Source organism: Protopterus annectens, chromosome 14.part0, assembly GCF_019279795.1.
Source record: "Protopterus annectens isolate FY-2018-M chromosome 14.part0, PAN1.0, whole genome shotgun sequence".
Lineage (NCBI taxonomy): Eukaryota > Metazoa > Chordata > Ceratodontiformes > Protopteridae > Protopterus > Protopterus annectens.
The window spans coordinates 932436945-932451573 of NC_056748.1; the positions used below are offsets into that span (position 1 = coordinate 932436945).

At 39.4% G+C, this 14629-nt stretch overlaps 1 protein-coding gene across 2 annotated transcripts in view; it reads right to left on the bottom strand.

Annotated features, from left to right (window-relative positions):
• Positions 1-14629, bottom strand: part of ERLIN1 (ER lipid raft associated 1) — a 610419-nt gene that overhangs the window by 442934 nt on the left and 152856 nt on the right. For both annotated transcript variants that reach the window (XM_044056735.1, XM_044056736.1), the window contains exon 4: positions 1468-1514. In XM_044056735.1, coding sequence (XP_043912670.1) covers positions 1468-1514 — 47 coding nt within the window. The remainder of the gene's footprint in view (positions 1-1467; positions 1515-14629) is intronic.

Here is a 14629-nt window from a genome sequence, read left to right on the forward strand (position 1 = left end):
TGGAAAAAGGTGTAGGAATATAGGTGAGAAGAGGAACAGATTTGTTATGAATGAGCATTTGGGTATTTGTCCTGGTGCTCTTGACGACAAGGTGTTGTTCTTTGTTTCCAGGGATTCTGTTTTTTCAGCAGTGATGAGACAAGCAATCCTGGATTTGTGGTATATTATTTGTGAGGATGTAGTAGTAGGAAATTTGTTTCCTAAACATGTGAAATTTTCATATGGGCGTTATGTTAATTTAAAGGAATTGCTGAATATGCCTCTAATAAAAGTGTTCCTGAAGTGTCTACTGGAGTTTCAGCTAGTAGACGATGTAAGATATGTAGTCATATTAAAAACATTTCTGGTACATATATTAATGGAAAAAGATTCACCTGTAGGGGAAGTTTTTGTTGCAACTCTTGTGGGGTGGTTTACATTGTAGGATGTGGTTGTACCAATGTCAAATGGTACATTGGTCAAACTAAGAGGCCGGTGAAGGTCAGGATTATGGAGCATTTGAGGGATATTAATAATAGAAACATGAAGAGTCCAGTGGCTGAGCATTTTGTAAACATTCATGGGGGCAGCATTTGTTCCTTTTTCTTTAGTATTTTGGCACAACCTGTTTCATCTAGAGGGGGTGATATTGTGAAGAGGCTTAATGAATTAGAAAGTAAATTTATTCTCAATTATGGGACACTATTTCCTAGGGGTCTCAATCTTGAGGTAAATTTGTAAAATAAAATAAAATGTGTGTATTAACTGCTTATTTATATGTGCACTTAAGATTCAATATTTAAATGATTTTCATAAATATTTAAAAAACAAGAAACAAGTTATGAATTTATTATTATAAACTTATTATATTAGGCATTTAAAAACTGATAAAATTTAAATGGTTTAGCTTGATGTTTATTATGGCTGGTTTTACAAATGTGTTGGTAGCACTTTAAAATGTAAAAAGTTGAATTTATTATTTAATTGTTTAATTAATATAATTAATGTATTGAACTGATTGGGGTTTGAACCTGTGTATAAAATGTTGATGGTTTGTCACTGTGTTTTATCTGTAGAAGGCAAATGGCCGAGGTACCAATGGTGCAGTAATATTTAAACCTCCTTTCTTTGTGGTCATATTTTTTATTCTGTGTGCTGAAGTGTTCGATCGTTTTTCATTATGACTCTAGTGCAATTCCAGGATTTCGTTTTTACACCTCAAGAGTATTATACGTTTAAGATTTCTTTTACACTTGCCCCCGCCAAGCCCTCCTGCAAAAAAAAAAAAAAAAAGAAGAAAAAACTCAATAAGGTTTCAACACTCAAGCTCAATGTAATGAGATTTAACCATGTGAATCTTCCATATGACATATATCCTGCACACAGGCATTCATGTTACATATAGCTATATACACACACACATACACACACACACACACACACACACACACACACACACACACACACACACACACACACAGTACATACCTTGTTCCACAGGGCACATTTTTTACCTCATCTGTTTGTAGTGTTGTCTGGAAAAATAAAACAAATAATTGTCATAATTTAATTAAGTCTATGCATACTATCTCAAGAACAGAATTGAATAGCGTCTTGAAAATGTAAATCAAGCTTCTTGTCCTTAAATGCAACAATAGAGAAGTCACTAGAGTTTATGAGTAAAGCAGTCCCTCACACCTTAGGAAACATTTAATCATCAATCCACTATTTCCTCAATAGTCAGAGTCTGGAACTGTGCTGAATGTACCGAGGTTAGTTACTTCTCTCCCTCTCCTGAGACTCTCAAAATGAATCAGAGAAGTGGTAAATCAAAGGAAATGGCACTGTCAAATGGTGATGGTATTAATATACTTATAGTTCTATATCCATACATTACAAGGCTTTCTCTGATATCAAAGATACTATCAACTCGCTGCATACAGGTTACAAGCTTGGTAGGAAAGACATGCATGCATGTAGGATAACGGAGGCAATGAATATCATTCTGAAAAATCAAACCATTTGAAACAACATTAATGTTTGTTTTCACAGTATGTAGAACCCGACATACATGCAGGTGGGAAGTGTTGCCCTCTACACACCCACAACCTTAAAATAAATCTAGAAATCCACCACTGGGGTCACTGCACATCAGCAGAAAGGGAGATTCTCCCCTGCAGCAGTATCCATCAATCAGTGTGCAGCTTCTAGCACCTGTATGCATTATTGCACAACTAGTCAGTAAACCACAACTGGTCAGCCAACCACTTTCACTTGTGCATCTCTGGTTAAAACAATCTGCTACAACATCCACATTTTTAATCTCTGGCTGTCTTGGTAAGCATGAGTAACCATAACAACCCAAACAAAACCATCAAAACAAAGAGTTAACATACTCTAAGATTTAACTACTAAAGAAAAAAATAAATAAATAAAGATAACCACAGATTAACTGCATTGCGGAGGAACTTAAGAAAACTAAGACCATGTAGAATAAACTTATTTTGCTATATCCCTCTATAACTCATACTGTATCTCACCATCAGGTTTTAAAACTGTCCTCATGTGAAACTTTTTCCTACTTAAACACTGCCAATGTAATCGTACACACAGACTCCCTGACTGTGTGTAGGACTGCTGATAAAGTCGACTGCTATAAGAAAGTAGAATGTGCTCATTTTCTTCCAGTTTCTTTTTACCATGTTCGCCACCAGAAGAAGCTGTGAGATTAAGAATTTCCAGAAAGGTCAATCAGTGCATAGAACATATAGGTACACTGCCCTTGTGTCATCATTGGTATTATTTCTTACAACCTCAAGCCGATGGTCTCAGCACACTTGTATCCTTACGACAGCATCCCTAAATCTGGTTTAAATACTGTACACTTGAGCTCGTTAACTTATCATTCATCCTGGGTGATACACTTATCAGAGAACATAACTCCACAGCTGTAAAACTGTAGACATGGAGTTTAGTTACAAGATGACTTGATGCCGTGGCATTAACAGGAGCATCCCTGACAAAGGGAAATAGGCCGAGAGCTCAGAAAAACTGTATCTAACAAGAAAGACATTATCTGCATGATGCTGTGGGTATAGCAATTACTACCACTAGGTGTCTCCCTTTTGGGGAGCCATCCACTCCCAACCAAGAATGAGCAAGTTGGCAGCAGCTGCTCACTCCCATCCTCCCATGTCACCTTCTACTGGCACCAGATCCACTAATCAAACTCTGGTCACTTGCACCATAGTCAAGGTTTTATCCTTCCAGGGCATGGAACCATCTCAGGCTATATGTAATATCACAAATCGTTTTACTTACACAAGCTTTGTGTGCCTAACCGTGAGAGGAGTTAATGAGGTAAGCTTCAGCACAAAATAAAACGCTGCACGTTTCAGTGAAGGGGTAAATAAGACATTCAATCTCAGTATTTTTTAAATTTTTATTAAGCCATTATTTCAAAACACTGTAAAGCTATATACAGAAATTATGTGAATCACAGGATTTAGCCTTACCTCCTCATCTAGAAAGCTGCAGTCTTTTGATGACAAAGGCAGAAAGACTAAATGTTTTAAGTCCAAAGGAAGTAAACCTCTCCTTGATCCTTCCTGCTCCCCCCATGGATTACTATAATAAGCTTTACCTTTTACTGTTCTACTTCCTTGTATCTTTATGTGTTTACGCATGTGTGTCTCTGTCATACAACAGCATTACCACACGCACGCACACACACACACACACACACACACACACACACACACACACACACACACACACACACACACACACACACACACACACACACACACACACACACACACACACACACACACACACACACACCCTGGCTGAGTCCTTAAGCTATTCATTTTAAATGGCATTTTTCTTTATTTGTTAATTTATGTAACATCTCAACAGCTGAATGGCTTAATCATACTCAAGATTAATTAAAGCAGACAAGAAACAAAAATCTGAAATGGGCCAAGTTGTAACCAGCACTGTCAGTATGTACTTAACACTGAAATAGATTATTTACATTAAGATTCGTCAAAGCTTTCAAATTTGGCATTAGTAAATCCCCCCCCCCCCCCCCCATGGACTTACATACTACTATTTCACTACTACATAATTTCTAAACATGGCCATCTTCTTTACAAAATCCTCTTTCTTCCATACCCCAGTAGGTGACATGTCAGTAAAGCAGCTCTGTAACCTAAACATTTTTGTTTCAACACTAAAATACACACAGAGCATACTCAAAGTGAATGACAAGTGCTTTGTACATACCTCTCAACCGTTCCAAATTCTATTTACCAGTTTTGAGGGCAAAATAATGGGGTGCCATGAAATCCCATGTGGCCCCCTTGAACTCTGATATTTTTCCCCCTTTTTTTTAATCTTTATTTAACGAATTTAAATAATGGCGGAGGTCACCACGCATCGCCAGCTTATCCTTCAACATCAACATGCATAGGGGTGCGTGATAACATCAGCTCCATGAAGCTTTGAGATTTCCGTGGCAACAGAAATTAGTACAAATTTACAAGTGAAGAATGTCACCAGTGCAGGGTTAGGCACTGGGATACAATTATGTTTTTGTTTTTCCACGGGAAGAGAAAAGTCTGTCACCACTCACCAGACAACATTCTCTAGCAGTGTGTGCGAATCAGATGCAAGGCATATTTTGGAGTGTCTTCAGCCCATTATCTGGTGAGTTGTACACAGTTTATTTTAGTGCGTTTCATTGTGTTCATTTTTTAACCTCAACACTGACAAGAGACTACAGCTTACAACTAGCTCCCTCTTGTAACAATAAAATGAAGAATGGATCATTGTAATTTTCATTGTCACAAACTCCCTCAGCAATGCATGCAGCAATTTTGTTCAACAATTCTAAGCACAGTTCTGGTCTGGAAGGTAGCTTTCTTATCCTTAGTAAGGTGCAGGAGACCATTATCCTGCATGCTTTTCAAGGAGACAGCTCGATCAGGGACAAATCTCATCAGAATTGGGGACACGTTCAGAAACGATCAGGGAGTGGGACACTTTTTAAATATTGGTATTATTAACTTGAGACCATGACAGAATAAGAGAATGTGGATTAAAAAGATAAACTTACTGCCTTGTAAATATAGTGTACTTATTGTGCAAAAAAATATTATTTGTGTTGTATGTTGTAGATTCTTCACTAGTCCTTCATACTGTATTTAACTACTTGTCGATGCAATATATTTTTTTTTTTTCTAACTGGAACCTTGCATATTTACCTTAATGTCAGGTAGCAACCAGTGCCATCTCTATATTATGAACTTTTTATTGTGGAGCTTTTCTCCCGGGGCTCTGCTGAAAATGGACTTCCGACCAAGTCGGACATTCCCGGTAAACAAATGTAAAATAAATAAATATTAACAGCAGCCAAAAGCAGCGACCGAGCAAGAAGACTCTGGACTGGAGCTGTATTATGTGTGCACTGTGCACAATTTTAGTTAATTTAGTTAACTTCTGCAGAAGGAAGACCTTAGACCCCCCCCCCCCCCCCATGTCTGCAATCCACACTACACAATAGAATTCACAATCCATTCCATTCCTAGCCTCTTAGGTCAGGATGAGATTTACTTTCTCGACCTCCAAGGTAAGTAAAGCACACGTTACTAGCGTCTTGCAAAAGAACGATTCTACTAACTCTGAATCCGTTTCACTGTGTCTCTGTGTGACAATAGTACTAAGCCAGCTGCTGCAGTGTATCTCTTTAGAGCAAAAGGTGTACTCTGTGTGTGGAGTGCTTATCAGATTCTAAAAAGGAAATTATTTACCATGGATCAATCTTCCCAGTTCTTGTACGTTTACACTGCTGTTCCTGAATTACGTTTAAGCAAATAAAAAGTAGACAAACTATTCACTTAAAGGCAGGTGCAGCTGTAAAACAGATCATTTCTTTTGCACTATACTGTAGGAATTTTGATTTAGCTCCTTTTATATAAAAAATGAAACTCTGATAATGTTTCTAACAGGAAGGTGATTTCATTTTATGTGACTTGCGGCAGTGGGTGTCGGTAGGACTGTGAGTAATGAAGCACTCCACCATGAAATGCACCATCTTCCTTGTCATTTCTAATTTTCATCATTTTCACTGGGCACACTCCAGTGATTTGATTATCTTGTATAGTTTTGCAAGGATGCTTGTGGGCTGGATGTGCTCATATTTGTTATTGTTGATAAATTAATGATTGCAGTGTTAGAAAAGTTCATTTAAAAAAAGGCATGTCATGAATAGCATTTCACCTTAATCTTTTTTTTTTTTGTCTAATCTGTCAAATATAATGGTCATGTTACAATTTAGACAGTTTATCAGGACTTCAGGGTTCATATAACGTGACACGGTGAAAGGCAGATATCAAGTATGAAGATGAAGAAGTGTAGAAATACTAGACATACAAGCATTTACACTATTTTTATGAAAATATTCAGATGCCCTTATCTTTCACATGAAAAGCTGAAATATCCACTCCCAATTAGCTGATGACATAATTACCAGAATGTTGTTTCCTTTTTACTCTCCCTGTAACAGATATTTAAATTAAATTCATTCTTATTCCAAATAAGCATTTAAAAAAACATAATCTTCAACTGACTTTATCCAGTTAACTCTTGAATCTTTTTATTTTTATTTTACATTTGTTGACCAGGATAGTCCGACTGGATGCATGTCCATTTTCAGCGGAGGCCTGGGGAGAAAAGCTCCAAGGGTAAGCAGATACAGCATTGCATAATACCAGCATTACATAATACAAACAGACTATTTACAGAGATTACATAAATAAGCAAGTTAAACAAGTTCCACAGGTTAGATTTAATTCCAAACGTAAATCAGGATTAAATTAAATTACACGGTAAACTGGTGAACAGATTTTTACACATTCTAGAGAGAGTTAGCCAGGCTTGGTACAGTGACATAGCCAGTTAAGTGACAAATGTTGTTTGAGTCGTTTTAAATTGACCTAAGGTGGAAAGTAAGGTACTATCAGCTGGAAGAGAGTTCCAGGATCTACTTACAGAGTTTGCAAAGAGAGAGTCACCGGCTGTGTTATTAATTTTGCTAATCTGAATTAGTAGTTTGTTAGAGGATCGAAGCGGCCTAGGATTGTTATAGGGGGTGATAAAGTGCAGGAGTATTGTTCGGATTATAGATTTTATAGGCCATAATCAGTTGGTTATACTGGATTTGGCTGGGTAGTTCAAGCCACCCAAGCTGATTTAGATTGATGCAATGATGTGTCCTAAATGGCAGCCCAGTGGCAAACCTGGCAATGTGGTTGTAGCAAACAGAGTTTAAGGGCAGTCTTGTTTAAATTCGAAAGTAGAGGGGATGCATACAGAAGGGTTGAAACAAGGTGAGAGCGCACTATGGCAATTTTAGCTGGAGGGTTAGGAAGGCTTTTATTCTGTAAAGTGACCCTAGTTTTTTATTGACGGTTTTGATAGTTTGGTTAACATGTAGGTCGAATTTTAGATTATTATCTATGATGACACCTAATAGTTTTGTAGAGGGGTCAGGGAAGATTATTGTGCCATCATCTGAATTTACGGTAAAGGTGAAAGCGGTAGATCTACGTGTTGGTGAAAATAACAGCATTTTAGTTTTTTTGGGATTTAGGATCAGACAACGTTCAGAAAGCCAGTTTTCTATTGTATTAAAGGTGGTCTGGGTAGCTGACCATAACTCTACTGGAGATGTGGCCGAGCAAATCAGAGTAGAGTCATCAGCATATTGGATACAGCTGACTTTTGGGATGACAGTATAAAGGTTGTTAATGAAGATGGAGAACAGCAAGGGCCCTAGTATAGAGCCTTGTGGTACTCCAAGGGAGTTAGGTAGAAGGTTAGAGAGTTTGTTCTGCCAGAGGACAACCTGCTGTTGACCATTCAGGTAGGAGTGAAACCACTGAAGGGCTCTAGTATGTAGACAGAATGTTTGCAGGGTGTGGATGAAAAGTTGGTGATCAACCATATTGAATGCCTTGGAAAGATCCAAGAAGAGGGCTGAGGATATAGAATTACTGTTGCGATTATGGATTATGGTGTTGGTAAAGGGTAGGAGGGCTGAAGTAGTGCTGTGATGAGGACGGAAACCATGCTGAGTGTCTGCCGTAAGGTGATTCTGGATTATGTGGTGCATGAGTTGTCTATGAATACATTTTTCCATAATCTTTGCAAGTGGAGAGAGTATAGCTATTGGCCTATAATTGGAGAATTCAGTAGAGCTGCCTCCTTTGTGAAGTGGGATTACATAGGATATTTTCCAGATGGTAGGAATTTTAGCTTCTACTATGGTTCGATTGATTAGTATTGAGACGGGGTAAGCAATAGCATCAGCTGATTTTTGTAGGTACTTGGCAGGGAGTTGATCAACAGAAAGTGTAGTGGGTTTTCATTTTTTGATCAAGGTACGGATAAGTGAAGTGGCGACAGATTGGAAGCTGAATGCGAGTAGGTTTCTAGGTGTGCTGCTTTCAGGACCAGGGGAGCTAGGAGGTAGTTGGCTAGCTAGGGCTTGAATTGTCTCAGTAAAGAATCGTTTAAAACTGTCAAACATCTTCAGGGGTTTTATCAATAGTAGCAGCAGGGATTGGGGTTTAAGTTTGTCCAGGATGTATTAGATTATTTAAACCTGCCCAAAACATCTGAGGGTTATATTGATTTGCTGTCTGTAAATTACAGTAGTGTTGTTTTTTGACTTGTAAAATGGATTTTTTTTTAGTTTTGTTCCTGGATTGCCTGTATTTAATGGGATCTTGGGGGTCTTTAGAAGAACGCCATAAAGCCCACGCTTTGTTTCTAAGGGTAATTTTGAGTTTAGACTCTTTAGAAAGCCATGGCATAGTTTTTGCCTTTGTTCTCTTTGAATGAACAGGTGCATGCAAATCAAGGATCTCAAGGAATTTGTTGTTAAAGTATGCTACTGCTTCCTCTAAGGGAAGGCGTTTTAGAATAGACCAATTACATGAGCTTAGTTCTTGTTGGAATTTGGCAGGGTCAAAGTTTATATTGTTTCTAACCTTTCTGAGTAAGGGTTGTTGGGAATTAATGGCTTTGTGCTTAATTACATAGGTGAGAAAGTGATCGCTTAGGCCATCAGGGAGGGTACCAGAGGTGTACAGTTGGGGTGACTATTTATGAGTACCCAGTCAAGTATGCTTTCTTTTTGGTTGGGTTTACCTATCTTGGTAGGGGTGGATATGATTTGTGTAAATGCATGCAGGTTAATATGGGTGGTTGGGGATTCTGAGGAAAAGGTGCCCCAGTCTATGTTAAAGTCTCCAAGTAGTAGGGTTTCTTGGGAGTAGTGACATGATAGCCAGTGCAGGATATCTTCAAAGTGTAGATATATTGTTACCTGGGGGTATGTACATACAGATGATATTAATGCATTTATTTTTATTAAGTTGCAATTTGGTGGCAAGAATCTCAGAGTTATTAATCTGAGGTGGTTGTATTACATCTATGGTGACATTCAACTCAGATTTATAGAGTACAGCTACCCCACCCCCCCTTCCTCGAAGCACGATCCAGTCTGTGTATGTTGTACCCAGGTGGTAACACTTCATTGTCTGTAGCGTTAGGTTTTAACCAGGTTTCAGATAAACAGAGAATCTCAGGGGAGTGGACATCCAGAAGTGCATGCAATTCATGTACCTTGGTTATTAATGCTTCCAATATGGAGATGACAGGCTAGGAGAGAGTTAGTTAGCCTATTAATTGTAGGTTTGTAGCTTAGACTGCAAGTAGAGGGGTATGTGTATCTGAAGTGGGTGGGCCAGGGTGGGGTGAATATCACCACCAAGTATTAGGTTAAGTCTATACTTGGTGATGAACTTCAGGAATTTGTTTATTAGTTTGTGGTAGTGTTTGGATCTAGAGCTAATGCACCTGCGGTTGAGATGTTGATAGACTGAACAAGATGTTGGATAGGACCTGGTACTGTAAGTATGGTTGAAGGTGGGAGGATTTACAGCTGGGGTGATAGTATGGCCTTTTGGGACCTGAAATCCCATGAGAAACTGTTTTTCATACAAGGTAAGGAGGTATGATTTGAACAAGAGGGGTAGTAAAGAGCAGTATATCATTATCTGTGATTCAGCTAGTGAGTTAAGGAACTGTTTTACCTGGTGACGCAACACCAGAAGATAGAGTGGTGAGGTAAAGGTACTGGAAGTGGGATGGAAGAATGCCAGATGACAGCTAATAGGTGCTATTAAAATGTAGGAGAAGAATGGGGGTGGGAGGAATTATCCCAGATGAAAGCAGATAGGATCTAGAAAGTGGGGGGAGGCTACAGTACTATAAATTTAGAGGTACTGGGGATGGGAGGAAATTGGGGGCAGGAAGGGGAGGGAGGGGAGCGAAGAGAGCCAGAGCTCAGTGAGGGTGAACGTAGCAGGGCTATTGCAGTTTACAAGGTTTCCTAAGGTGTCCTAAAGCTATAAGGTAAGTATTATAGTTCTTAATGTAAGAGTCAGTTTACTTAAGTTACAGGGGAAGGAGGCAAACACTCAAGTAGAAAAAAGAGCCCTATGGCTGACCAAAATGGTGACCTGCTTAATTACACAGCATTGTAAGTGAAAGCTTAACAAATACTTTTTGTGTGCTTCTTGTCCTTCTCTTTTCAAATTTCAGGAATAAAGTCATTTATGACACAGCTATATGGTATCAGGAAGTATTGCTGAATAATTTTATACTTCATTTCAATCATCATAACCACATAAGCAGTATAGAAGTACTGATATGTTTGGTCAGTTAAGAAACCTCAATTTCAATATATAGGTTCATAGGTTCATAGGTTTATACTAGGCTATCTGCCCTAAGGCATTTATAAGCCTAGCCCAAATTATTGTGGCTTACGCCACCCCTTATATGAAAAAATACTGTGCCCATTAGTTTGTTGTGCCTCTGTCCAGCAGTGACCCAGAGATGATTCCCGGGGTAAACCTACGATCTCCCATCCACAGGTCTAGATTTCTCTTGAACAGAGTCAGCGAGGTGCTCTGCCTCACATGGACCGGGATTTTATTCCACAGCATAGGGAGTCTCTGAGTGATAAATCTATCCCTCCAGCATGTCCTATTTATATCCGTGCTAAGGTTTAAGTCGCTTGCTCTAGTTGTTTTGGTGGATTTGGATTTTTTGAGGTGGAGCATGTCCATTAATTCCGGGTTGGACATGGCCTTGTATGTCAGGCACATGTCACCTCTGAGCAGACGGTATGCGACTGAATAGAGCTGGAGTTTCTTCAATCTGGCAGCATATGACAGATTTTGGAGTCCCTTTATCCTTTTGGTGAGGAACTTTTGGGGTCTCTCCAATTGCTGCAGATGTCGGGTGAGATACATCCCGAATGGGGCATTGTACTCGATCATTGGTCTGATAAGTGAAGAGTACAGGGAACAATGACCTCACTAGATCTGGATGTGAATCCCTTCATGATCAGGTGGGCAATGTAGAAGGTCTTTCTAACCACTTTAGCAATGTGAGTGTCAAAGAAAGGCCACTGTCAACCTGGGTCCCCAGGTCCCTGATAACCTCTTCTGTGCTTAGTGGATTGCCACCTATATGGTAGCTTGGGGTTACCTTGTTTTTCCCGAAGGGTATGACTATACATTTTTGGCGTTTAACTTCAGGCCATGGCTCTGGCACCAGCTATCTGTTTCCGTGAGTCCCTTCTGAAGGATATCAGTGTCCGATGCACTTTCCACTATGGCCCAGTTTGCAGTCATCTGCAAACTTTGTCAGCCAAAGTCCTCCCATGTTGGCCTGTACTTCTGAGAAGTAGATGCCAAACAATAGGGGCCAAGGACCGAGCCCTGTGGGACACCACTTGTGACCGGCTTGGAGTCTGACACAGCGCCAGCAACTCTAACCCTGTGGGTTCTGTCCTTAAGCCAGTTTGCAACCCATCTTGTGACATATGGGTTTACATTTAAGCTGGTAAGTTTTTCTACAATACCGAGTGGGGTATTGTGTCGAAAGCCTTTGCAAGGTCAAGGTAGGCTGTATGGACTGCCTTTCCCTCATCAATGGCCTTGGTGACTATTTCAAGAAGTCGACCAAGTTCAAAAGGCATGATCTTCCCTTGACAAAGCCAAACTGGGTCGGGTCCAATGTCTGCAAGTCCCCTATATCTTTGTTTATGAGCTCCATTATGATCCTCTCCATAGCTTTGCAGACTAGACTTGTTAAGCTTATGTGCGGTAATTACCAGGGTCCGTGAGGCGCCACCTTTGTGGAGTGGGACCACAGTTGCCGTCGCCACTCCTTGGGCACGTATCCTGTGGTAAGGCTGAGATTAAACAGCTGCCTTATGTGCGGGTTTAATTCCTCATTTAGCTCGTGTAGCACACAGCCGGGGACACCATCCGGTCCCATTGATGCTGTGTTTTTAGCTTTAGAGAGAGCAGCTTTCACCTGCGCATTTGAGATGTCCGGGAGGCTACACTCGGCTGGGATAGTTATCTCTCCTTTAGGGGGGGAGAGGGCGGTGAAGTTTGCACTGAACCTGTCTGCCAGTATGTTGGCAATGTCTGTGGGTTCAGTGATTTTTGTATCATTTTGGACTAATTCTGAGCATATCTGTGAGTTTCCACCCAGGTTCCTAACATAGCTGAAAAAGGCCTTATGATTGTCCTTTGAATCCATGGCAATTTTTCTCTAGATAAATGGATAGGTCAATAGACAGATAAATACAAAGACAGATATTCTAAAATTTGAGGGGGGGTGAAAAAACTCCTGTTAAATACACAGTTTGCAGGAAACTAAAACTATACATAGAATTTGGCATGTTGTGATAAATTAAGTGTCTGGGAAGTGGAACTGTGTGAGAACAACAAGCACCAGTGAATGTACTTACTATTACCATACCCATCTAAAGCAGTTGTTTTTTTTACAGTGAACCAGCGCGCACACGCACACACACACACACACACACACACACACACACACACACACACAACACCACACACAACCGCACACTGTAGTAGTAGTTGTTTACACAAATTGTTTTTATTTTAATTTTACATGAGTAGCAGTTAAGAAAATCTTATTTTAATTTTATACAAGTTCAGATGTTAATATAAACAAGTTCAGAATGTTAATATAAATAAAAAACAGTTTTGTTCTGGTTATATGTTGTGTTATTTAATATTAGTGCAGAAGCAGTTAGTTTTATTTTTATAAAAGAAAATTATATTTTAGTTTTGCACAAGTTCAAAGTTTGATACAAGTTCAAATATTAATATAAATAAAAAACACTACTGTTCTGTTTATATTTTGTGTTTAATAATTTTGTCTGTTCCTCAGTTTATGTTTAAACGTTGGTATCCCCACAATTCCACTGGAGTTATATAATTACGCAAATTTTATGTTAATCAGCATACAGATTTTTGGCCACTTGTACCGATTTTTCATGGGCATTTGTCCAGATTTTTGATGATTCTACGTTGAGGTATGGCTTTGTGACTTTTTTCCAATGGCTATTTATGGGTAGACAAGAAGTTAGCTGGTATTTGAACTTGTGACAAGAATATTCCGGTTAGAGAGTTACTGTGGTATTTATTCCTTCAAGAATGTTTACTTAGCCAACAGATATTTCAGGATTTGTGCTAATTTTCATTCATTTGTACTAAACAGTCACCAACCAAGGGTATAAATGTTGGATTACCTTCTGCAATCAAAGGCAGTAAGGGGGAACCGATCAGTTAATCACACGCTGATGAAATGGTATTGCTGAATTTACATTCAGTGTTTTGGCCTTTGCTAGGTTTTTGGTGAATTTAAATTGCTCAATTTACATTGTTTTCCAGTGAGATGCAAGGTCACTATACTGGGAAAATTGCCCCTGCCTCAAGCTGTAATGACCTCATACTTTAAACCTAACAGGTCAAAGGTGCGCAGTTCAACTGCATGGAGGTTTTAAGGGGCATTACAATCCACAGAATACACTATGTATACTTTTGACCAAAAATCAGTCTCGTCAGAACACTGCACTTACTTAAAATCACTTTGCTGAACTAACCTGTACACACAGTAAGAGTTTGCAAACTTCTACACAATCAACCCAGCTTGCTATTGCCTAGGCAGAGCTCACCAAGCCTGTGTCTTTTTTTTTTTTTTTTGGAGGGTATACAGGATGGTGCTCACAAGAATTGCGTGGGGGAGAATGGACAAAGCAGGTATATAATACACAATTTCTTTATGTAAGTACATGTTAAATAACTAAACAACAAGCAGTTCAGATAAAGTACAGTTGTGTACCTACCATCAATGTAGACGTTCGAGTGTATTCACGGTTGCAGTCATTACAATTGGGTTATCCTGCTGGCAGGCTACCCGCAGTCGGCCTGAGTTTCAAAGTCTAGGTACGGCGTCGGTTGCTGTCGCCTCCTCCCTGACGTCAGTGCGCCAGGGGTATAATAGATGGAGCCAACACCATTTTCTTCAGTTTTTCTTGCCCCGATGTCAGATGCCCCTAAAATGGTAGGCTCACTAATGCCAAAAAGCATGCATAACAAAAAAACAAGTTTTCCTTCATCTACAAGCAAATACACCACATAGATTGTATAGAATAGAGAAGTACAGATAAGTCCCAGCAAGGAAAAAG